The sequence below is a fragment of the Budorcas taxicolor genome, chromosome X (assembly GCF_023091745.1).
Source record: "Budorcas taxicolor isolate Tak-1 chromosome X, Takin1.1, whole genome shotgun sequence".
Classification (NCBI taxonomy): domain Eukaryota; kingdom Metazoa; phylum Chordata; class Mammalia; order Artiodactyla; family Bovidae; genus Budorcas; species Budorcas taxicolor.
Genome location: NC_068935.1, coordinates 114,292,070 through 114,319,100, shown reverse-complemented (window position 1 = coordinate 114,319,100; position 27,031 = coordinate 114,292,070). Strand labels below are relative to the sequence as shown.

The 27,031-nt window shown below is 37.5% G+C and overlaps 1 protein-coding gene across 1 annotated transcript in view; it reads left to right on the top strand.

Annotated features, from left to right (window-relative positions):
* The window catches only part of IL1RAPL1 (interleukin 1 receptor accessory protein like 1), a 687,113-nt gene that overhangs the window by 640,305 nt on the left and 19,777 nt on the right, over positions 1-27,031 (top strand). Inside the window, exon 8 of the mRNA XM_052662751.1 lies at positions 25,982-26,125. Within this exon, the coding sequence (XP_052518711.1) occupies positions 25,982-26,125 (144 nt within the window). The remainder of the gene's footprint in view (positions 1-25,981; positions 26,126-27,031) is intronic.

Sequence of the window (27,031 nt, the reverse complement as noted above, 5' to 3'; positions counted from 1 at the left end):
CCTGCGAGAGTCAAATTGCTGTCATCCTAGCAAATGGTGTAATGACCAAGATGACTGACTGTATTGCTCAGAAGCCTAAAGCTCAGAGAAAAGCTGGAAGCTGTTACTGTGAATCATATGGTTCTGCTTGTTGACTTATAAATCCCATAACGATCTTACAGGCCTTCAAAGTCTTTCTTCTTAAAACTTGCATAGAGAGATATGTTAAAGCATTTGATGGATACAGATCTCATAAGTCAGTAATTATCCATTCTTCTGACAAGCAAACTTGCCAGGACGTACCTTTGCCAAAATAACTTAAAAGTTTTTTTTTCCCCCTCCACTGTTACCTTTAGTTCAGTATTGTTAACAAAATTAAATGATGTCAGAACCCTCCAATGGGTGTTGTGGATTCTTTGAGATATCACCACCTGTATCAGCTGAGTTGTCCTTGATGCCAAGACAATACTACAATAAATAGTACAGCTAGGATTGAGCTAGGCTAGATTCTGGGCCAGCCTTTTCTTTAAAAAAATCTAATTTCCACAAAAACTGGTTGAAAATTTACTAGGAAATTTGACTTTGGTTGAGAATATTCAGGGTTGTTGATTCCTACAGCTAGGGAAAGTGCTGGGACAGTTAGGGTCATGTCACATACTCTACCGAGAACTAGGTCATAGAATAAAACAATGGCCAATGGGCCACATTAGTTTATGACTGCCTTGCGCCCTTTTCCTCACTCTAGTTCCTGGCCTGAGAAGCTTGAGCGTTAGATCCTTGTCCCAAAAAGAACCAAAGCAAAGAGTAGATACATTTCCTACTGTGTTATCTCTTGTCTCCACCGTTGCCTGTTGAATTGAATTCCCTGTGTAAGTCTCTGAACCTTTTACCCAGATGCTTTTGCATAAGTCCCTAATCACTGCTCCCCAATTTGACCATGCATCCAACACTGACTTTCAGCTTCCCTCCAAAACCCCAATCTTTTATTTGCCCATCATTTGTATGTTTTCCATGTCTCTAACACAAGCAATTCTCCAGGCAGATAGCCAGCATCACTGTGCTCTGACTTTGGCCTAGCCACTCTTGCACTCACCAGGCCATCCTAAGTTTCTTTTTCATTCTCTGAGTTCCTTGTCCACACTCTGATTCTGGATGACTTCACAGTGTGGACGTGTTTACTCTCTGGAGCAAAGCAGTTTAATATTTAAGGGTGTGGACTCTGGAGTAAGGCTGTCTGTGCAAAACCCACTCTCTGCATACTAGCTGTGCTATCATGGACAATCCCCATACTCTCTGTGAGCCTCAAATTTCTCTTGTATAAAATGGGGAATAATGATAGTACTTTCCATATAGAACAGCTATGAGGAATAAACAGTACATATCAATATGTATTACAGTGTCTGACATGTTTATCACCATGTTAGCAGCTATTACATGATTTTTCTACTCCAACTATGTGATAATCTGGATAATTTAGGATGCAGCAATAACATGTCTCATTAAAAATTCCCTCACATCTAATTTATCTTTCATTAAAATGGTCAGCTTTAGCACTAGAAATTTTGCTCTGTTGATTCTATATTTTTCCTTATAATAGATTTACTTTAGTTTGAATGTGCTGTCCTATGGGAGATCTTCATTAATTTATTCATGCATTTAATGGCAATTATTAAGAACCTACTATGTGCCTGGCACTCATAAAATTAAATGATCAGGAAATCAGAACCAATATACTTTGAAATGCCATCATCTGCTTTTTAAACTACTTTGATATTAAGCATTTCTAATGTAGAATTGTGCTTCTAGGGGACGTTTGGCTTTGAAACTGTCACATAAAGGGAATGTTCCTTAACAGTCCTGTTGTGAATTGTTTAGATGTCTTGATTACAATAATATGGCAATTCATTGCATCATGAAGTAGTTTGGAAACTGGCAAAGTATCTGTCTCAGAGGCTAGCACTGGTTAATAATGATAAACATCTAGTTTTCCTCTATTCCTCCTCAAACCCATTTTAACTCTTGGATGCGAAGTCTCCTTCCCTTTCCCTCTCTCCCTCCCTCCGAAGAGTGTGTGTTAAATCACTTCAATCCTGTCCCACTCTTTGTGACCCCATGGACCGTACTGCCAGGCTCCTCTGTCCATGGGATTTCCCAGGCAAGAATACTGGAGTGGGTTGCTGTTTCCTCCTCCAGGGGATCTTCCTGACTCAGGGATCAAACCCACATTTTCTGCACTGGCAGGCAGTGTCTTTACCACTGAGCCACCTGGGAAGCTCAAATTTCAGCTCCTTACTACAGGAAATACTTGTTTTTAGAAGGTATGTGTATGTTAGTCCCTCAGTCAGTCGTGGCCAACTCTTTGCAACCCCATGGACTATACCACCAGGATCCTCTGTCAATGGAATTCTCCAGATAAGAATATTGGAGTGGGTAGCCATTCCCTTCTCCAAGGGATCTTCCCGACTCAAGGATCGAACCCAGGTCTCCTGCATTGTAGACAGATTCTTTACCATCTCAGCTACCAGGGAAGCCCCCCAAAGAGTGAAATCCATGGGAATTAGACTTACTCTCTAACTCCCTAGTCCTTGGAATATATTCAGTAACATAATTAACATGCACATCATTTAGGATGCATTGTTTTAAAGCCAGATGAATTTAGACCCAGTGGACTCCTTATCCCTTCTTATAATGGATCACTTTTGTAATATGTGCCACCATCCTTATTAGTATTTACCTCGTGCATTTATTTGCTGCAAGATACAGGGAGACAATAGAACTGTGTCAAGCTCTTTGGGGGCTCATCCTTTAACATCTTGGACCACTGATTTCAAAATATAGAAAAGCCAAACTTTGCCCAGACATCAAAACCTCCTACTTCTCTATACGGCTGCATCGTCCTAAAAAGACCATTAAAAGCTGAGTTGTTGTTCAGCAACTAATTCGTATCTAATTCTTTGTGACCCCATGAACTGCAGCACATCAGGCTTCCCAGTCCTTTGCTAGGCATACACAGAAGAGTCATTTTTTTGAGTTGTTGCTGTTGGGAAGGAAAAATAATTTTCCCTCTACCCTTCTAGGTTCTTGACTATATAAGATAGATTAATGGGAGAAAAGCAAACATAAATTTACTAACATATCTTCCTCCTAAATACATGTGGAATAGCCAGGAAAACTGAGTAACCCCCTGAAATGTCCCAAGCCAGCACCTTCAATACCATCTCCAGGAAAGACAAAAGAAGAGTTGGGGAGCATGGGAGGCCAGTTATGGGAGGTGACCAAAACAAGCACAGTAATGATGGGCATGGTTGTTATGCAGATTTAAGCCTCTGCCTTCTCCATTGATGAGTTTCTGGAGATTCAAAATCATCCTCTTCCTGGTACAGGAAGGGAAACACCCTTACAAGGGAAGATTTCTTTTATAACTGTAAAGATCTCTTACAAAGAGTAACTTCTACTGGAGTTTTAGAGCTTCTCCGGTGTCTGCTGTTTCTTAAAAATGATCAGCCTTAAATTATCTTTATAGCAAAGAGACATATTTTGAGAGGTCGTATGTTATCCTTCTTCTTTGCTTATGCAATACCAAAACATTAAAGACCTTTAGTTATGTCACTGCAGCATCTCCAAATGAGAGCCATCAAGTTTAACAGATTCTCTCTTTGGATAAGATCTGGCAGTCAAAGTTTTATTCTATCCTGTAACATTTTTCTTGCTTCTTTGCTCCTCAATTACATAAGACATGTAAGCTGACCCCAGTTCTTTTTTTTTCTTCTTGATAACTAACACCAAAGCAAAGAAACAAGCAAAAACTACATCGGAGCCTATTATGAATGCCAGGAGCCCAAATTGTCTAGTATTAGTGATTTTTGTGCTGCTGAATTTCTTGATATGGACATCCCAACGAGGTCATTTGACAGCCACCAAAATTACAGGCATGAAAACTAAACTTCTGAGCTATTTCCTCAAATATAGAATGTATGATTTAAGTGAAGTTAACGCCAAGTTATTTTTGCCTCAGCTACGAAATATCTTTTCAAAGGTCTGTCGATCCCAGTTTTTCCTGATCAGCTACAGCATGGATATTTGTTATAAAGTATAGTTTTGCCTTTCAGTCATTTTGATTATTCAGTTTTCCTAAATGTGAACTGGAATATCTAAGCAGCATCTTTGTTAGGAAAGAAAGGACCACTCTTAGTTGATGATTTGCATATTTCTCAAGTAACGAATAAAAAGGGAATGATCCTGGATAAAACCAGTCCTTCCATTTTTATTATTCCTGTTGAATTAATCATGTGGTTCAAAGCTCTTAGTATTTACTTTATATATGGACGTGGTCATTGGAGGGCTTCCCTAGTGACTCAAACGGTAAAGAATATGCCTGCAACGCAGGAGACCCAGGTTCGATCCCTGGGTTGGGAAGATTCCCAGGAGAAGGGAATGACTACCCACTCCAGTATTCTTGCCTGGAGAATTCCCATGGACAGAAGAGCCTGGCAGGCTACAGTCCATGGGGTCACAAAGAGTTGGATACGACCAAGCAACTAACACTTCACTTCCCTTCATAGTCATTGCAAGTCTTTATTTTGTTTGTTTTCCTAACTATACATTAAATTCTGAATAAAGATGTTTAACTTGTACTTCTCTCTTGTATCTTTAACTTGTACATCCTCACAGAAATGTGATGAATGGAATGGTTACCTTTCAGTAAGGAATCTCCAGATTGAACTTTTAAATGTTTCTTGAGGTGAGGAAGCCCAGCAAAAGACTTGCCATCATGCTTGCCTGTAATACCTATCGTTTTGGGCGAATTGCTCTCTTTTTGAGGTCCCCAAAATATCCTAAAATGTCTGCACCTGCAGGAAATGACCTTCTTTACTCACCTGGTAAGGCTGATGGGAACACTGTAAGCAAGGTGCCAGGCTGTTTTTCCAAGGGCTTTGTCAGCTCCACAAAGTCAACCTTAGTTCCTTAAAGCTGTCTGACAATATCTGAGTCTATACTTGTCTATCTGAAATAGGACATTCCAGTCAAAACCTTGGTAATATAACAAGTTTCCAGTTGCATCTTCTTCTAAGGAGAAGAAATTCTTATTTAACTTACATAAATATAACTATAATGGGCTTCCCTGGTTCTTAGGTGGTAAAGAATATGCCTGCCAATGCAGGAGACATGGATTCAGTCCCTGGGTTGGGAAGATCCCCTGGAGAAGGGAATGAAAATCCACTCCAGTATTCTGCCTGGAAAATCCTATGGACAGTACATGGCATTGCAAAGAGTCAGACATGACTAGCGACTAAACAAGAACAAAATATAACTATAATGCCCTGAAAATAAGAGTATTCACCATGAGTTTCTGAATTCTGGAGGGATCAGGCAGGGAGAAAAATATAAATGTTTCAGTTCTGCTTATAATGATATAATTTACTGAATTACTGTAAGTCATGGTATAAGATCAAAGGTTTTCTTATATCTGGAAAACAAAGATTAAAAAGGCAGTAATATTTCAGACAAAAGAGTCATGAAATTATAATCATATTCATCAGTTTGTTCAGTCCCATGTGATTAATTTTTGTTAATCTTGTCTTCTCTTAGCAGTTTTGTAAAGCCATTAGTTTTTCCATTAGAGTTCTATTTTTTCTTACCCAGTTCAGTGGTATCATCTGAAAATTATCAGAAACCTATGTTTGTCAAAAAGTCCTAAGGAGCTTCTTTACCAATTGAGCTAAAGAAGATCCTTAGAAAGGATCATTGCCCAGTCATTAATGTGACTGGTGATATAAGTAAAGCCCAAAGCTGTAAAGAACAATATTGCATAGGAAGCTGGAATGTTAGGTTCATGAATCAGGGTAAATTGGAAGTGGTCAAACAGGAGATGGCAAGAGTGAACACTGACATTTTAGGAATCAGTGAAGTAAAATGGACTGGAATGGGCGAATTTAACTCAGAAAACCATATATCTACTACTATGGACAAGGATACCTTAGAAGAAATGAAGTAGCCCCCATAGTCAACAAAAGAGTCCAAAATGCAGTTCTTCGGTGCAATCTCAAAAATGACAGAATGATCTCTGTTCATTTCTAAAGCAAACCATTCAATATCACAGTAATCCAAGTCTATGCTCCAATCGGTAATACTGAAGAAGCTGAAGTTGAATGGTTCTATGAAGACCTACAAGACCTTCTAGAACTAACACCCAAAAAAGATGTCCTTTTCATCATAGGGAACTGGGATGCACAAGTAGGAAGTCAAGAGATACCTGGAATAACAGGCAACTTTGGCCTTGGGGTACAAAATGAAGCAGGGCAAAGGCTAATAGAGTTTTGCCAAGAGAACGCACTGGTCATAAACACCCTCTTCCCACAACACAAGAGAAGACTCTGCATATTGACATCACCAGATGCATAATACAAAATCAGATTGATTATATTCTTTGCAGCCAAAGATGGAAAAGCTCTATACAGTCAGCAAAAACAAGACAGGGAGCTGACTGTGGTTCAGATCATGAACTCCTTATTGCCAAATTCAGACTTAAATTGAAGAAAGTAGGGAAAACCACTAGACCATTCAGGTATGACCTAAATATAATCCCTTACTATTATACAGTGTAAGTGACAAATAGATTCAAGGGATTAGATCTGATAGAGTGCCTGATGAACTATGGACAGAGGTTTGTGACATTGTATGGGAAGCAGGGATCAAGGCCATCCCCAAGAAAAATAAGTGCAAAAAGGCAAAATGGTTGTCTGAGGAGGCCTTACAAATAGCTGAGAAAAGAAGAGAAGCTAAAGGCAAAGGAGAAAAGGAAAGATGTACCCATTTGAATGCAGAATTCCAAAGAATAGCAAGGAGAGATAAGAAAACCTTCTTTAGCGATCAAGGAAAACAATAGAATGGGAAAGACTAGAGAGCTCGTCAAGAAACTTAGAGATACCAAGGGAACATTTCATGCAAAGATGGGCACAATAAAGGACAGAAATGGTATGGACCTAACAGAAACAGAAGATATTAAGAAGAGGTGGCAAGAATGCACGGAAGAACTATACAAAAAAGATCTACATGACCCAGATAACCACAATGGTGTGGTCATTCACCTAGAGCCAGACATCCTGGAATGCGAAGTCAAGAGGGCCTTAGGAAGCACCACTACGAACAAAGCTGGTGGAGGTGGTGGAATTCCAGCTGAGCTATTTCAAATCCTGAAAGATGATGCTGTGAAAGTGCTGCACTCAATATGCCAGCAAATCTGGAAAACTCAGCAGTGGCCACAGGGCTGAAAAAGGTCAGTTTTCATTCCAATCCCCAAGAAAGGCAATGCCAAAGAATGTTCAAGCTACCACACAATTGCACATACTAGTGCAATCTCATCTCACACGCTAGCAAAGTAATGCTCAAAATTCTCCGAGCCAGGCTTCAACAGTATGTAAACCATGAACTTCCAGATGTTCAAGCTAGATTTAGAAAAGGCAGAGGAGCCAGAGATCAAATTGCCAACATTTGTTGGATCATAAAAAATGCAAGAGTTCCAGAAAAACATCTACTTCTGATGTATGGACTATGCCAAAGCCTTTGACTGTGTGGATCACAAAAAACTGGAAAATTCTTCAAAAGATGGGAATACCAGACCTGCCTCCTGAGAAAATCTGTATGCAGGTCAAGATGCAACAGTTAGAACTGGACATGGAACAACAGACTGGTTCCAAATAGGAAAAGGAGTACATCAAGCCTGTATATTTTCACCTGGCTTATTTAACTTCTATGCAGAGTACATCATGCAAAATGCTGGACTAGATGAAGCACAAGCTGGAATCAAGATTGCCGGGAGAAATATCAATAACCTCAGATATGCAGATGACACCACCCTTATGGCAGAAAGCAAAGAGGAACTGAAGAGCTTCTTGATGAAAGTGAAAGAGGAGAGTGAAAAAGTTGGCTTTAAACTCAACATTCGGAAAACTAAGATCATGGAATCCGGTCCCATTACTTCATGGCAAATAGCTGGGGAAACAGTGGAAACAGTGAAAACTTTATTTTGGGGGGCTCCAAAATCACTGCAGGTGGTGACTGCAGCCATGAAATTAAAAGACGCTTGCTCCTTGGAAGAAAAGCTATCACCAACCTAGACAGCATATTGAAAAGCAGAGACATTACTTTGCCAACAAAGGTCCATCTAGTCAAAGCTATGGTTTTTCTTGTAGTCATGTATGGATGTGAAAGTTGGACTATAAAGGAAGCTGAGTGCTGAAGAATTGATGCTTTTGAACTGTGGTGCTGGAGAAGACTCTTGAGAGTCCCTTGGACTTTAAGGAGATCCAACCTGTCCATCCTAAAGGAAATTAGCCCTGAATATTCATTGGAAGGACTGATGCTGAAGCTGAATCTCCAATATTTGGCCACTTGATGCAAAGAACTGACTCCTTGGATAAGACCCTGATGCTGGGAAAGATTGAAGGCAGGAGGAGAAGGGGACGACAGAGGATGAGGTGGTTTGATGGCATCACCGTCTTGATGGACGTCAGTTTGAGCAAGCTCCGAGAGTTAGTAATAGACAGGGAAGCCTGGCATGCTGCAGTCCATGGAGTCGCAAAGAATCGGACACGACCGAGCACCTGAACTGAACTGTAGGATCTTCTTGCAGTTGACGTTGAAGTTTTGCTTTGTTTGCAAAAGCATCAGAGTAACACTGTAATTTCCTGTAAATGACAAAAGACTTAAAATGGCATGGTTAAAGATCTGAGTCATTAAAATATAATTGAAGACGAAATTTGGTTATTTCTGTGACACATAAAATTTTAAAATAATAACTAGAATTATGACTAATAACATTGTACAAGGACATATCTGAATTTTACAAATTTTATAAATTTCTAGAGCACTTATAATAACGTTTCCCCATATAATATAACCTAAGAACATTTATCATCACTTATTTGACAATGCTTCCCATGAAATTTAGCCTACTCAATAAGCCTAATTATTTTCATATCTGTCTTTTATTAGGAGAGAAAGCGAATATTTTGCTGTATTCCAGGGGCGTTTGGAAAGCCCCCAAATTATTTCCAGGTCAATAAGATTTCATTTGAATTTGATTTGAGGGAAGTTTGTCAAAAATTTCAAAAAATTTTAAAACACTTTTTCAAACAGAGTCATAGGTCACTGTGACGCTATAGTTAGTTAGCTATTTAATCAAAATGACAAAGATTTCACAGGCAAATACAGAAAGTTAGATAGTTAGCTTTGTAAATATTGAACAATCTCAGTTTTTTTCCTAAATAGTCAAAGATCTGATGAAGATAAAAGATTGCATTTTTATTTTTATAGATAGATGGCATTAATGACAAAGAAAATCTTTGTTTACCACTGCTTATTGAAAGAAAAAAGCGAAGGAGGCAGCAGAGCATGAGATGGTTAGATAACATCACTGACTCAATGGACATGAATTTGAGCAAACTCTGGGAGATAATGGAGGACAGAGGAGAATGGCATGCTGCAGTCCATGGGGTCCCAAAGAGTCAGACATGACTTAGCAACTAAACAACAACAACATAGGTAGGCAGTGTACCTTTGATGCTGAAATTCATTCACATAATTAACTTTATTCCAATCTTAGCCAGGTTGATCACACATAAAATTCTTTTCCCAAGATCCCTTCTTCAGAAAATTTCAACAAATTTCTCTGTCCAGTTTAGTCTGTCCCTTGATCTCCTTTCTGTTTTGAAATAGTCAAGTGTAGGACAAAAATTGCTCTTATTTCTCCAACAAAAATGCATCACCATACCTCATGCCTTTTCTTACCCAAAAATACATTTTCATTTCCTTGCACATATCATTTCCCTTATTATCTCTGGCGCTCTTAATCATATTAACCATATATTAATTAGAAACCTTAATTTCTAGTGGAAATAAATACACAATTGTGAACTACATTAGGATTTTGTGGTGTAAAGAATTTAGAAATACCTTTTATAATTTCTAGACATATGTGCCCTTTTAAGTAGTGCAGCCTTTCAGTGTGGAATGAGATCTGGTGACTAAAAACCTGAAATTCATCTTTCAGTTCAGTTCAGTTCAGTTCAGTCGCTCAGTCGTGTCTGACTCTTTGCCACCCCATGAATCGCAGCACACCAGGCCTCCCTGTCCATCACCATCTCCCGGAGTTCACTCAGACTCACGTCCATCGAGTCCGTGATGCCATCCAGCCATCTCATCCTGGGTCGTCCGTTTCTCCTTCTGTCCCCAATCTCTCCCAGCATCAGAGTCTTTTCCAATGAGTCAGCTCTTCGCATGAGGTGTCCAAAGTACTGGAGCTTCAGCTTTAGCATCGTTCCTTCCAAAGAAATCCCAGGGCTGATCTCCTTCAGAATGGACTGGCTGGATCTCCTTGCAGTCCAAGGGACCCTCAAGAGTCTTCTCCAACACCACAGTTCAAAATCATCAATTCTTTGGCGCTTAGCTTTCTTCACGGTCCAACTCTCACATCCATACATGACCACAGGAAAAACCATAGCCTTGACTAGACGGACCTTAGTCGGCAAAGTAATGTCTCTGCTTTTGAATATGCTATCTAGGTTGGTCATAACTTTTCTTCTAAGGAGTAAGCGTCTCTTAATTTCATGGCTGCATTCACCATCTGCAGTGATTTTGGAGCCCCCCAAAATAAAGTCTGACACTGTTTCCACTGTTTCCCCATCTATTTCCCATGAAGTGATGGGACCAGATGCCATGATCTTCGTTTCTGAATGTTGAGCTTTAAGCCAACTTTTTCACTCTCCTCTTTCACTTTCATCAAGAGGCTTTTTAGCTCCTCTTCACTTTCTGCCATAATGGTGGTGTCATCTGCATATCTGAGGTTATTGATATTCCTCCTGGCAATCTTGATTCCAGCTTGTGTTTCTTCTAGTCCAGTGTTTCTCATGATGTACTCTGCATATTCTGTCTGTATTAGGAAGTCAGAAGTAGATGAAACAATGTATTAATATTTTATTATTTTATCTTGTTCAGAAATGATCTAGATATTTAATGAATTTCCCTCATTTAATTTGAGATAGCAAAACCCTAAGGATTTAATTTCCCAAAACGATTTGGGAAACTATTTAACAATCAGAAAACAATCATTTTTTGAAAGTTTACCTAAAAGTGTTTATCTCATTTGCATCTCTTTAATACATTTGTCTTTAATAATCACACTAAGATTACCCCTGAAGGTTTTATGAGACATTAAAGCAGTTAACTCTTTTAAGTTATTTTTCTTGTTGACAAATTTTATAACAGAGGTAGCATGAACTTATTTGACTTTTAGTAAACCTAGATAGAATAAAAGTATTACACTGAATGCTGACAAATCTAAAGATATACCTGTTTGAATTAAATCAGTAATTTTAAATTTGCTTTTATTGACTAAAGATGAATCTTAGATCACATGAACTTGAGGAACATTTAATTCCTATTATATTTAGAAATAATTTATATAAGTGCTTACTAAAGTAACACTAAGTAAATAGAGCTTTTTTACAAATTGATTATGGTATTGCCATCTAGAGGTATAAAAATACCCTGTCTATAATGTACATACCAGGGAGAATATCCCCACTGGTCAAAAAGTCAAGCTGTCAGGACATAGAACAAATGACACAATACATGAGGCAAAGAACAGGTTACCATCTTTAGGAGGAAAAGGATCAATAAAGCCAAGAATACTCTGCTGAATTTACCAGAGTTTCTAAGTCCAAGAAACTAACTCCACAAATATTTTCTCTTGCTAAGCTAATTTTATAAAAGAGAAAAAGAACTCTTACCACTCTCGTTTCCAACAGACCCACAGGCAGATGTCTGGGAGACCAAATGACATGGTAAGAACTCTTACCTTTGGCCAGTTTTGGACAATTATTGAAGAATTTCTTAGCTACAGTATCCTCGGACTTAGTAGTGTCCAGCTAGTCAAGTTGAATCCTGCCTGCTACACCAACTGTCAGGGAGGAAGAATTTTTTTCTGTACCTATCTAAGTTCTTTTATCTGAGTTAAACTAACATGAGACAGATCAATAGGAGAAAATGTAAGCAAAAGTTTAATAACATGTATGGGCTTCCCTGGTGGCTAGATGGTAAAGAATCTGCCTGCAATGCAGGAGATACGGGTTTGATCCCTGAGTCAGGAAGATCCCCTGGAGAAGGGAATGGCTACCCACTCCAGTATTCTTGCCTGGAGAATTCCATGAATGGAGGAGCCTGGGGGGCTACAGTCCTTGGGGTCACAAAGAGTCGGACACAACTGAGCAACTAACACTTTCACTTTTTTTCACTTCATACATCAGAGAAACCCAGGAGAACTGAGTAACTCACCAAAATGACTGAAATCCTCACTTAAATACCATCTTCAGCTAAAGATAAACAAGGATATTGAGGGTAGTGGTTTGGAACCTAAAAGGATAGGAAGGCAATTCATGTGGAATTGGAAAGGCAAATGTTTGCTGGGCCAGGCATAGACTGTGGGACACGGAGTGGACTCTGATCTCTAAGCCCTGCTAGGTTCCCCTCGCCACACCTGGCCCTTGTTCTTTGCAGATGTCTCTGCTGATAGCTCTCTTCTGGGAACAGGACCTTTACTGAAATTATTGGGTTACCCAAAAAGTTTGTTCAAGTTTGTCCATAAGATGGCACAGAACACCTGAACGAACTTTTTGGCCACCCCAGTATTTTGGGCAACTAAGCTGGAGGAAACAAGAAAAACTTCCTGAGTTTCTTTTTCTTTAAAATAATCAGACTAAGTTAATCGTCATACCAAAGAGACACTTTTGGGGGTAGCAAAATTTGCTCCCCTATACCACTCTGGGAGAGTTAACTAGAAGTCCCCAGAGCAATGCTTTACAATCTTCTGCCGTTGCTGTTATCACAATCTTTACAGTTCATAGAAATCACCTAGGAAGTTTGTTTAAAAGTGATTTTTCATGTTCTTATTATTTCCTTAGTCTAAGGTGAACTCAAGATTTGAATTTTGAATGGATTTTTTATTGGTGCTAATGCTGCTGGTCTGTGGATCACATTCGGCATGCCAAGGTCTTTGCCTAGACAATAGGTCCTCTAACAAACTTGGTAGAATCTAATAGGTGAAAAGCAACTAACTCTCTTGAGTTCACTGTTTCCATGACAGAGGAATGAAAGAGGGGTAGAGCCAGTCAGTGGGATGAATTCTATTGCCCCATTCTTTTTACATGATCAACACCTTTGAACCTAGTTGAACATTTATTTTGTACATTGCCCTCACATCCCCTCTTAATGAGGTTACTTGCCTCGTGTATTCAATGAAATTGTGCTTTATAGAACACATTTGCTACTCAGGGCAATATCTGAGAGAACACTCTTCAGCTATTAAATAATTACCCTCTTACAGGAAGAGGGCCTTTATTCTTGGACACAGTTCCTACATATCCCTTTTGAAAATGGAAATCCACTTAAGAATGTCTCAACAACCTATATATGGGTATATACATGTATTTCAGCCTATGCAAATAGGCTATATACAGAGTTCAGTCTGTGAAAATAGCAATTACCAAGGAGAAACAAGCTCTATGATGGGCAGTAAATACTGCTGATTTCCTGTTTTAAACAGCCAAATCTCAACTGTGTGTTGTAAGGAAGAGCAGACAGTGTGAAAACTGAACCTCCATGGTCAATGATATGATTACAAAACAGGCAAAGAAGAAATAACCCAGTAAAAGAATCTGGATAAACAGACCTGCATGTTTGGAAGTTCAAATCATTTTTTATAGGCATCTGTCTAACATCTAAAGAGGCTGTAAAAACACAGACCTACAGTGAGAGCAGAGGGAATCCACTGGAACTGGGATCTTTGTCTTGGAAAGCAACACACTAGCAGTTTCAACAATAATTAAACTTAATTCAGTTTAAGATATTTGCAAGAAGCCACAGATAGCATGAGGCACACACATTGCCCAATTTCACATATATGATCAGAGATCGCAAACAGAATACCATCTCTGTGGCCACTACCCACCGACACACCACTCTCTTCACTTCTCAGAACTACCTTCATGTTCTCATCATTTCTAGGTCAAAATAACCAAGTAACTGACAATTTCTCATATCCTGCTCAAAATCTCACTTCACCGCTAAAAATGATTCATATATTCATATAATGCTATTGCATGAGAAAGCAATAAATCATTCCCATTCACTAAATATGTGCTAAGTGCCAGCTCTGGGCAAGGCACTGGGTTAGTTGTCCTTAGTAGTTGAGTCACTGCTGCAGGAAGAAGGTCGATCACCATCCTGGGCATTAAAGCAGCATTGTTGGGGAGAGGGAGATGGCTGTACCTATTTATAGCTGTGAATTCTTGCGCTCAGTTGAGAAATGGCACAACTGGGTCAAAAATGCAAGGTATAACTTTTAATAAGCAGTTCCCTGTATATCGAACTTTGACAACCAGGTCAGTAAAGTGAGAAATTAGACTTGACACATTAAAAAATGCTAACTGTTCTCTCAGGTCATATAGTAGGAAAAAAAATGTGTTGATTTCCAATAAATTACCATGGTAACTTGTATTCAATTTTAGTGTTGCGAATTGCATTTGCCATCTGTAAGAAATATGTTAGCTATTTGTCTCTACTTTTAGGGCACATGTGCTATTTTTAGCATGTGTTCTGTGAGGAATGATATAGCCGGAGGTTGATTTCTCTAAATTACAATCGGACATTTAAATGCTATTAAAATAGATTTTGTTTGTACTTGACCAAAAGAAATCCAGTGGTATACTTAAGAAAGCACAAAATGGTCATTTTAAAAATCACCCAAAAGTCATGACGATGAATTAGACTTTGATATGAATGAAGATTGACTGAAAAATTGTGAACTGTGATGGAAAAACTGTTACTTGAGAGTGTTTTGTTTTTGACTCTTGTATGACCTAGAGCAAGTCTCTTCATGTCATTGTTCTTCATTTTATCATTTACCTAATTGTCTTTAAACCACAGTGCAGTAATCTTGTAAGAACATATTCAACCCTGGGTGACTAATAGTATATATTAGCCAATTCATCAGATTTTGCAGGTTCTCAGAGTTTTGTATCATTGTACCTCAATTTTCAAATCTTGAAAGTGGAATGGAACAGTTGCTCTTCCCAGGACTTTGGTTACAGTTTTAACTGTTTGTAAGGTTGATTCACATATTTAGATGACAAGTTTCTCTAATGGCAGAATAGAAATTAGAATTCCTTAAGATATGTGACTGCAGTTCAAAGTACTGACTAGTAACGGTGACCAAATTCACGGAAACTAAAATGGAAGAGGCCATTATCAAAACCTGAGGAATGATACTTAAATTACTTGACTTGAATCAGTTTGGAATTCTAATTCTAGTATGAAATATAAAATGAATATGACTTGAAAACTCATTTATACTATTTCACCATTTCTGGATAATGACTCACAACTGCTCGGGTGCATTTCTAATTCTCCCCAAGTGAACAAGTGTGTCTATATTTTCTAAATATATCACTATTTAAAGTAGCTAAAAGGAATACATTAAAGATGTCACAACAAAATTCCATACTGGCTGTCTTCCTGGGCAAACTAATATCAGTGGCAACTCAATAGTACCATAAAAGTTGACAATATTAGAATATATTTTCAACTTGCCATGTGGCATTCGGGATCTTCCTCCTTCAACCAGAGATCAAACCCACACCCCCTGCAGCGGAAGCACAGAGTCTTCACCACTGGACCACCAGGAAAGTCCCTCAAGTTTTAACTATTCACAAACCAGGTTAGTTTGCTTTTCAGTAAAACAATGCAATTAGATTAAATGTAACTTGAAATCCATATTTTCTCTAAAATTGGATTATGTTTTAATCTACTTTTTCAAGGAATATTTGTAAACTGTTGCAAAAAAATGATTATTTTGTATACAGAGAAAAGCTCCATGGTAGAGTTAAATAATTCCTGCTTGACTTGCCTTCCTGAATCAAGCATCTATAAATAATGATTGGGTTGATAGGTGAATGAAAAATTAATTAGGATAAAGAGTTTACCATGAGGACCCTCAGCAAAACACAGATTATAAACCACCATGGACAACTCTATTCCAAAGTGTCCAGAGTAAAAGGCAAAATATAAGCTTTTTTGAAGTATAAACATTTAAAGCTATAGGTCACTTGCCTCTGTTAAGTTCACTCGACATCTAACACATTAGAAAGAGATTCATTAAAAAATTGTAACAGCAATAGTAATAGTGGTCATCTCAGGGTGGTCTGATTCCATGTGACCTTTAATTTCTTTCTCTTATTGTTATATGATTTTCAATTTTCTTACAATAAGCATATTTTATAGTCTGGAAAAAAGGTGAGGAAAAAAATCTATTGCTACAGTCTGGAGTATTCAAAATGCTTATAGGAAACCTACCATTGATCTGTTTTCTATAATATCAAATTATTTCCACATTTTGAAAGTATATTAAAGTCTGTTTCCTTGAATGTACTCTTGCTTCTCCTTTGTATCTGTCTATATTAGAAAACATTGCATATTGGGGGACACCTTGACCTCTGCATTTTCTCAAACAGCTGCTAATTTTCATACACCAAAAACCAGTACATAGAGTGAGACAATAAGATAAGGCCTTACACTGTGTGAAGCAAGGCAGTGTTATTGCTGTTTTGGTAAAAGAGAATTCATTATGGAAGATGGGCTTTTCATATATCCTGACAACACAAGCCACTAAAAGATATAAGAAACCCACCTTATTCTCAACTTTGTCGTAGCTTAAGGAGCCTTAAGAGGAATCAAGGAATGGTAGGTCCTGCTATTGGTAGTTCCCAAGGCATGTCTATTCCTTCATAGAATGTTGATGGGAGGAAAAAAAATACTTAAATATTGATAAATTCTTGATTAGCATCTCTTTACAAAATGAGAGAGGGAAAGCAAACTTACCACTATTTTCTTCAGCATTTTTATGTTTTCAGAAAACAGAGTGGTCAAAAAAGATTCAACAGGGATAAGAAATGGATTTTTCTGTTACTTCCATTGAGGGAAATGACCAAGCATGTGGTTTTATTTTTTTTTTTTACCTTAATAGTCTCTAGCTCTGTTGAATCACCAAGATTTTGAATGAAATTTGTCTTGTGAGAGAGTCAGCTTTTGCCAAACACATTTTATTGTAATGCTTTCAATAATTAAGAAATATGTTAAAAATCCTCAAACAGAAATCCTAAAGGGAAAAAGTTGTAATAACAACATAGAATTCTGAAGTTTATCAAAACATCCCATCTTGTCTATTGCAGTGCAATTCGTTTCTACATGTGTAATATATTTTATAAATCTATTCTTAACAACTCAATATACTGAATATACTGATAAGAAAGCCTTCTTCAGCGATCAATGCAAAGAAATAGAGGAAAACAACAGAATCAGAAAGACTAGAGATCTCTTCAAGAAAATTAGAGATACCAAGGGAACATTTCATGCAAAGATGGGCTCAATAAAGGACAGAAATGGTATGGACCTAACAGAAGCAGAAGATATTAAGAAGAGGTGGCAAGAATACACGGAAGAACTGTACAAAAAAGATCTTCATGACCCAGATAATGATGATAATGTGATCACTAATCTAGAGCCAGACATCTTGGAATGTGAAGTCAAGTGGGCCTTTGAAAGCATCACTACAAACAAAGCTAGTGGAGGTGATGGAATTCCAGTGGAGCTATTTCAAATCCTGAAAGATGATGCTGTGAAAGTGCTGAACTCAATATGCCAGCAAATTTGGAAAACTCAGCAGTGGCCACAGGACTGGAAAAGGTCAGTTTTCATTCCCATTCCAAAGAAAGGCAATGCCAAAGAATGCTCAAACTACCGCACAATTGCACTCATCTCACATGCTAGTAAAGTAATGCTCAAAATTCTCCAAGCCAGGCTTCAGCAATACGTGAACCATGAACTTCCTGATGTTCAAGCTGGTTTTAGAAAAGGCAGAGGAACGAGAGACCAAATTGCCAACATCCGCTGGATCATGGAAAAAGCAGGAGAGTTCCAGAAAGACATCCATTTCTGCTTTATTGACTATGCCAAAGGCTTTGACTGTGTGGATCACAATAAACTGTGGACAATTCTGAAAGAGATGGGAATACCAGACCACCTAACCTGCCTCTTGAGAAATCTGTATGCAGGTCAGGAAGCAACAGTTAGAACTGGACATGGAACAACAGACTGGCTCCAAATAAGAAAAGGAGTCCGTCAAGGCTGTATATTGTCACCCTGCTTATTTAACTTCTATGCAGAGTACATCACGAGAAACGCTGGACTGAAGAAACACAAGCTGGAATCAAGATTGCTGGGAGAAATATCAAGAACCTCAGATATGCAGATGACACCACCCTTATGGCAGAAAGTGAAGAGGATCTAAAAAGCCTCTTGATGAAAGTGAAAGAGGAGAGTGAAAAAGTTGGCTTAAAGCTCAACATTCAGAAAACGAAGATCATGGCATCTGGTCCCATCACTTCATGGGAAATAGATGGGGAAACAGTAGAAACAGTGTCAGACTTTATTTTGGGGGGCTCCAAAATCACTGCAGATGGTGACCGCAGCCATGAAATTAAAAGACGCTTACTCCTTAGAAGAAAAGTTATGACCAACCTAGATAGCATATTCAAAAGCAGAGACATTACTTTGCCGACTAAGGTCCGTCTAGTCAAGGCTATGGTTTTTCCTGTGGTCATGTGTGGATGTGAGAGTTGGACTGTGAAGAAGGCTGAGCGCCGAAGAATTGATGCTTTTGAACTGTGGTGTTGGAGAAGACTCTTGAGAGTCCCTTGGGCTGCAAGGAGATCCAACCAGTCTATTCTGAAGGAGATCAGCCCTGGGATTTCTTTGGAAGGAATGATGCTAAAGCTGAAGCTCCAGTACTTTGGACACCTCATGCGAAGAGCTGACTCATTGGAAAAGACTCTGATGCTGGGAGAGATTGGGGGCAGGAGGAGAAGGGGACGACCCAGGATGAGATGGCTGGATGGCATCACTGACTCGATGGACGTGAGTCTGAGTGAACTCCGGGAGTTGGTGATGGACAGGAGGCCTGGTGTGCTGCGATTCATGGGGTCACAAAGAGTCAGACACGACTGAGCGACTGAACTGAACTGAACTGAACTGAAGTGCAAATCAGCATACAGGTTTTTTTTAGAAGTGCTCAGTGTTTCTGTCAAAAACATGGTTCTTTCTATTGGTTATGTAAACAGTCCAGATGTTCTGGGTTCTTTGGCCAATCCGAAGCAATCCCAGTGGAAGACAAAATTCTTCTAAATGTGACCATATATCCTCTGGTGGAGGGTTGCGTCCAGAATAAATACTGCAGCCCTTAACACAAAGGAGTAAATGGCAATGCCACCTTCACTCTGACAGTTTTCTCTCCAGAGATGTTTTATAACACTCCATCTGTGACTGTCTATTTGTATGACATGTTGAAAGGAAATTCATAGTGGAAGTAAAGCAAATACTTTTTCTTCTCAGAGATTTTCTTTTAGGCATCAGTGAAGTTTGACACCTTGATGTACAATGGCTGTGTCTTTTCTAAGCTGGTCACATGAGGCCCATTTTGTTGTTCAATATAGCAGAGTCTTCTTTTGTCTAGTTTCTCCCCATCATGCTAAGTCCTACACAATCTAAAGTGAAGGGGGCCCCATCTGAATATTTGGTATGTTTCTGTGTGTGCAAATACATGGTGGTCTGTGCACAGCCCACCTTACGGTCTCTGGATTAACCTGTTTCAAACAGTGCTTTTAGAATCCAAAGGGGAAATGTTTTCAGTGATAAAGCTCTGTCTGTATAAGTAAGACCACATGGTACATTTTGAAAATATATGTCAATTTTCCACTGGGGAGAATCTTTGTCCTATTTTTATGACCTAATTTTAAGAAACCTGACTTAACTGACACCATGAATCCTTCAAACAAATATTTATTTTCAAGATACATGCTAGTTGCTTGGAAAAGGAAAAAAAAAAAGATAAATGATACATACCAGCTGAGAAATCAGAGCATAAATTTGCTGACCATCACCCATCATACCATATACTTGCTTTCCCTGTTCTCCACACTCAACCTTGCCAAACTCGTTTGCAGCCTCTGTCCTGCAGTGTGCCATACAGCATCTGATCTCTGTCTCTAAAATCCCCCAACAGAAACACAACATGCATACACAAAGCACCCTGAGTGAGATGTTCATCTGGTCCTTGATTATTATTCTTACAGTAGAGCATTTCTTACCCCTATATAAAAGGCCTAGCAGAGTGACACTTAGGTGCACAATAAAGATTAGCTTTTTTTATTTTTTAAATATTTTTTAATTTTTTAAAAATATTTCCGTGTATGCCTGACTCTGCAACTACACATCAGCTCCTTCAAGGCAAGGAGTATATTCCATCCATCATTTGATCACTAGAACTCAACACACTATGCCTGGTACATTTAAAGCACTTAAAGAACAAAAAGAAAGTGAATGAAGGAGTGAGTGAAAAGACAAAAATGATTAATAAGTAATATGATAATATCAAAGATGTAAAACAATACAAGATTGATTCCTAAATGCCAAGTGAATTCAAACTCTCCTAGTTCTTTAAGTCTACAAAGACTATGTATATTATCATTGGGTTTATAGATGGAAAAATCATTTTAAATCTGTACTATGAAGTTAGCCATTTTTTTATAAAATGAAGTTTTATCAAGTTAATAGACTGTGTATTAATAATTATATATCAGTTGCTTGAATCTCATGACACATTGTCTGGAAAAGTGGCTCACAGAGATATTATTCTAATTTTAGAGTGGAATACAAAAAAACTAACTTTTCATTCGAAAACTGTACTTTTTCTTAGTCATTCAGTCATCCACTTATTCAACAAATATACTGAGTTTCTTCTATGTGTCAGGTTGATTTCAAGGCACTTGATAGTATCAGTAAAAAAAAATATGGACAAAATAGACAAAAAAAACTTGCCCTGATGGAATTTAAATTCCAATGGGAGGAGATAGACAATAGATAATAAATATAATAATTAGAAAATTAAATATTATATCCTATAATGATAAATGCTATAGTGAAAGTCTTTTAGTTTGTAAAAAAGAAACCTACAGACATTCCAGAAGAGCTGTAAGAATAATACAATAAACTTCCATATAGCCTCTTCAACTAGATTCACCTATTATTAACATTTTGCCACACTTGCCTTATATCTCTTCATCTAGACAGGTTAGGTAAGATAAATCTACGCAATGTATATAAACACATATTTCTGAATCATATGAGAGTAAATTGCAGACATCATGATTAAATTTTTCAACATGAATCTTCTAAAAACAAGGAAATTTTCTTACAACATCAGAGTATATTTATCAAATTTAGGAAAATTGAAAATTGATAGACTGCTATTATCTAATATATAGTTTATATTCACATTTCAAAGGGTATTCCCATAATATTCTTATACCATGTTTTCCATCCAGAATTATGCAATTCATTTAGTTGTCAAGTCTTTTTAGTCTCTTCTAATCTGGGATTGTTCCCCAACCTTTATTTGCCTTTTATGCCTATGACTTTTTCGAAGAATAGAAACCAGATTTTATTTTTTATACTGTGTCCCTCAGTTTGAGTTTGTAATTTCCTCCTTGGGCAGATATTTCCTTATATGTGGCTGGAATACTGCATAAATGTTGTTATGCCTTCTTAATGCATTACGTCAGGAGGTACACGGTGTCATGTCCCATTAGTGGTGATGCTCATTTGGTCAGTTCCTTAAGATGGTGTCTGTTTCTCCCTTAATCATTAGTAAATAATCAGTAAGGAGGTGCTTTAAGATAGCATGAATGTTCTACCTCATCAATCTTTTATCCATTAACTTTAGGCTCTGTTGATAATTCTTTCCTGAGTCATTTATTATTAGGATGGTAGAAAGTGGTGATTTCCAACTCTATTATTCTTTCTATATTTGCCAATTGGCATTCTGCTCGAAAGGAGAGCTTTCCTTTTTATTAATTTGCTTATAATTAATATAAACTCATGGATTCATGTTTTACTTGATTTCTGTCCTTACTTGTTGTAAATTGTCTTTTAATACATACCACTTATGAACATTCCCCTACTTCACAGAAAAAAAAAAAAATACAAAAAGAAATTTAGCACCCTTCCTGTCTGGTTGGAGAAAGAAAGAGGACATTCTGAGGGTAACTATATAAAGAACAATGCATTTCTTCTGTCTCTTCTTTCATTTAATTCTTCATTTTAATAGTTTATGAATATATAACATTTCAGATCCAAGGGCTTGTGGGAGCTTAGTCTAACTAGGCCTTAATCATGGGTCTCCGCCAAGACCCTATTTGCATTCTCAATTGACACTAAATTAAAGTTAATTTGATACTTTGGCCGAAAACCTCTTTCCTAAATGGCAAAATACACTACTTTGAAGGTCATCTTTTGCCCAAATGTTTGGCTGCACAGATCAAGTTGTTAAATTCAGAGACCATTTTCATTTATTATTATTACTATTACTATTATTATTATGTCTACCCTTGTTTCTTCCAAAAAGCACTTTTTCAAGAGCAAAACTACTATCTTTACATACCAGTTTATACCTTCTGAAAACATTTTCTTGCTATTATGTGAATAGCAATTCAGTTTCTTAATGTGTCACCAAAAAAAATTATAACTGCTTCTAAATTGCATTGATGTATTGTAGAATTGAGTTGAATATCTTTGTAGGCTGAGTATAATTATCCTCCTGCCAGGAACAAATAAGTTATACTGCTCCAGAGAAATAAATATGCATATGAATTTATGTGGATGGATAAATCCTTATAAAGTTTAGCTCTTTATAACACAATGAGAGAAAAAGAAATGTACTTGGTAAGGCTAATGAATAAACTAAGATCATTATATTGTCTATCAGCCATTTCCCCCACGAACTTATATTTTACTGCATATAAATCAGGGCGGAGCATTTGAAAGGACTTTATATAGTGAACAAGGCAATTTTAGGATGAACTATAATAAGTCACCTAAAATCTTCAGCTATACTTTAAACAAGATGATATGTATAAATAGAAGAAAATGGATATTCCAAGAGAAGAGTTCAAAATTATAAACTGTGATTTAACTCTGTTAACATCTTTACCTCTTCAAAGATACCTAGCAGAAAAAGTTTGCAAACAATAACACCAGGTACAGGCCAATAAAAAAAAAAAAAAAGGATCCCAGACTACACTAGGTAATTGCAGCGAGATTAGTGTAAACCAAATGCGTTTATTATTTACAATGTAATCCAATATACTAGCGGATGGCATGCGCTTTATTTTAATTAGCTGTTTCTTTTAAAGAGTTGCTTGGTCCAACTGTCTTGATAAGAAAAAATTGTAGTCATTGCTCAAAATGCTTGTAGCAAATCTAGTTTTAAATTGAAGCAATTTATTCCGAAAACAGTCTACTACTGCAGCAATAATCAATGTGTTTTCCCTTAGTCCATTCTTGAGCTTTCCATGGACTATTGTTAATTGCCTGTAACTAAATGACTGCTGGTGCCCTTAAACGTTAACTCTTTGGCACTTGTTCATTTGTTGTGTTTAACCAAATGCCTGTTTCCCTTAGGTTTTGCCTAGCGATTTTGCTTTACAATTTTCTGTATTCCATCTCAGTCCCTTAAAGGGGGCAGAGTCTATCATTTAAAAAAAATAACACAGAGGCTAAACAGAGTTTTAAAGGTTTGCATTTTCTTTTTCCATCCTCTGATGTTGCATTGTGCTGAAATGGAATCTTTTTATTTTTTAAATGCTGCCACTCCGGGCAGCCTGAACTTGAGCTGAAAAGTAGATCCTATTTCAAAAGGGAATGACATTTGCTAGGGCAACACCATTCACATTGTAATGTAAAGATAAAATACAGCAGTGGGTTCCCATCATTTCTTTTAACTGTAACAGAATTTAACCCCTAGTAATTTTGTCCTCACCTAATGTGTAAGCAATATTGGCTGGCACTCATATTAATGAATGTGTCCAGCTTAGAGCAAAAGAATGTGGAACTGAATCTAATATATCATTTTCTTTGAGAGAATTTACACATGCTATGTAAACCAATGTAAAAAACCTAAATGGAAAATTTTTTAAGCTGCATACATTTATAAATGTCTTGCATAAAAATTTTGCATAAACATAATAAAAATAAAAATCTTGCATAAAAATAAAATCTACACTTAATTAAACACTAGTTATATGTATCTTTTTATTCAACTGTTGAATTAGAAATTAATGACTAGATAAGAAGAAATATGGCTGAGGTTTTTTATTTTCCCTGTAATCATCACAGGATAAGTGACATCACATGCAAACATACACACAAATAAAAAATGTCCTTGTGAGAAAATGATGGCCATACTTTTCAGATTATCACTGATACTGCGTTGCACCCATGATGATTTCACCCCATTAGTAAGATCTCAAGAGTGATCTTGGAAGCCAAGAGTAGTTGTCACTGCAAAACCATAGATTCTTTTAAAATTCTCAATCTAAGACTACATCTACTATTACAGAGTTAGATAACCCTTTGGTGGATTGTAAATTACAGAATTGAAAATACCATTACTTTAGAGCCATAATTTCAGGAATAGTTATCTTTAGTGGTAATTAAGGAAACTAGTACTTTTCAAGGTAGTTGTCAACTGCAAGGAACAATAGCAACCCATCAATAATACTTGGACTATGATGATCAAGATCAAAATACATACACAGGCAGTTTAAATAACATTTCACTAAAGTGGACTTCAAAATCTGTGCATTCTGGCCTAATGTTTAAATACCAGTATCATTGAATTTGTTACATTGTGCATGAGCTCTGAAGGAGAAAAAAGAAGTGAATGTTTTATCTCTAAGATTGTCTGATCATTTCTATAGGAATAAGAGAACTTGTATACAGAGGGTGGCAAGAAAATTACTCTTTTGGATAGAATGTAGTAACATACCAAGTCAAAGGGGAAAGAAAGGATAAGAAAAAAATATTTAGTTCTGTTGCTGCTGTTTAGTGGCTAAGTCGTGACTGACTCTTTTGTGACCCCATGGACTGTAGCCCACCAGGTTCCTCTGTCCATGGGATTTCCCAGGCAAAAACACTGGAGTGAGTTGCCATTTCCTTCTCCAGTGAATCTTCCTGATCCCAGGACCAAACCAGCATCTCCTGCACTGGCAGGCCAATTCTTTACAACTGAGCCACCTGGGAAGCCCATTTAAGAGCTTAGTGAAAGGAAAATATGACCATATAGTCAGCTGTGACATCCACTAAGGAGCCTAGTTCTTAATCCCAAGTTAGCACTCAGCCTCCAAGACTGTGGTCAGCCATATTGGCCCCACTCTGTTGAAAAAGACAAGTGTTAGTGTTTCTGGCAGGAGCCAGCAGACAGTATTCATTAGGTGGTCCACCCAAACTCTATGCGGCACTCCACACTGCCCTTCAGGAACTGTGCTGTTCACCCCTCATTTCTTCTCAGCCCTGACCCCTGGGTGACAGCTGAGGTGGGAAAGATTAAGATTCAGATTGGGTGAGTTCAGAAACCATCCTGGCTTAAAAGCTTCGTCTCCAGAGGAACCAGTATTTCTTTTATCAACTCCAGCATACCTTGCAGGATTCCCACAAGAATATGTTTATGTGTAAGAGTCACTTTCACTCCAGCAAGCCCCAAATTATAGTTTCCAATCAGGTATTTACAAATCAGTCCAAATGCAATCTACCAATGTAGGTTCATTCTTACCATAAGCAATGTTGCTTAGCAACACAGTTACCACATACCACCTTATCGGGTTACCAAGGAAACAGCTAGAAAGTTATCAAAAGGTCACATTCTACTGCAGAAAGGAAAGGGGTTGTGTCAATCCATTACCCACATCTGACCTCATTCACAAAAGTGTGAAATCAAGTTGAATTTATGATTTTGTATGTAAATATGGTATAATTCCCTCTGGTAATTTTTTTTTTCTAGAGCTGATGTATACAGTTGAACTTGCTGGAGGGCTTGGTGCTATCCTTCTGCTGCTTGTTTGTTTGGTGACCATCTACAAATGTTACAAGATAGAAATCATGCTCTTCTACAGGAATCATTTTGGGGCGGAGGAGCTAGATGGAGGTAAGCTGAGTCCCCTCTTGTAATGTTCTTTCTATTCATATTTGTTTTCTGCTTTTGTTTTGTTGAAGGAAAGAAAAGTTACCTGAATAACCATTTGCAGCATCTCTTAGAGTCTTTCAATGTTCAGTTGGTAAATTCATCTTTTATATGGAATGCTATGTGTGATGCTTTGGAGCCAATAGGTATTATCCTCTAAAAATAAGAAAGCAACACTTACCATTTTTAGAATGGTGTTCCAAAGAACACTTCTGAATTACAAACGCTGACTACAGTGTTATTGGAGTGTTCATTTCTCTCACCTTGTAATCAGCACTGAAAAGTCCAGCTTTACTCCTGTATAGGTAAGGAGTGTCTCTTTTAATCGTGCTCCCTAGCTCAGTAGTTTGAAGTGAATCTTAATTTGTCTCTTGTTTAGCCTGATCAGCTATAATAAACAGTACTGAGTATTTTAGAATTCATCCAGCAGTCTTTCAACCCTGTTTATTTAGCTTTATTTGGACAGGCTAATTTTTATTCCAAGTGGGGACCCACAGAGAGGGAAGTGCACAAACACATTGTTTTGATAATAATAAATCTAATACTTGTGCTCCAACTGGGTAAGTAAATATTGTTTTCATATAATCATTATTATTATTTGCCTCTGGTCAGTCATAAATATGTTTACAATCTAAGAATAATTTGGAGTTGTTAAAATTGAACTCCGTAAACTGCCCATTAGTGGACTAAAGTTTTTTTTTTTTTTCCTCTTTTGGTCATTTGAAAGTGATTCATATATAACATTAATTTGCAACATAGGAAGCATATGTGAAGTGACAATAAACAGTACATACGATCAGTATTTCTTGATCATTTTCATAATCTCTTTTTATTGACTATCCATTTTTCGCTTACCATTACAAAGGAAAA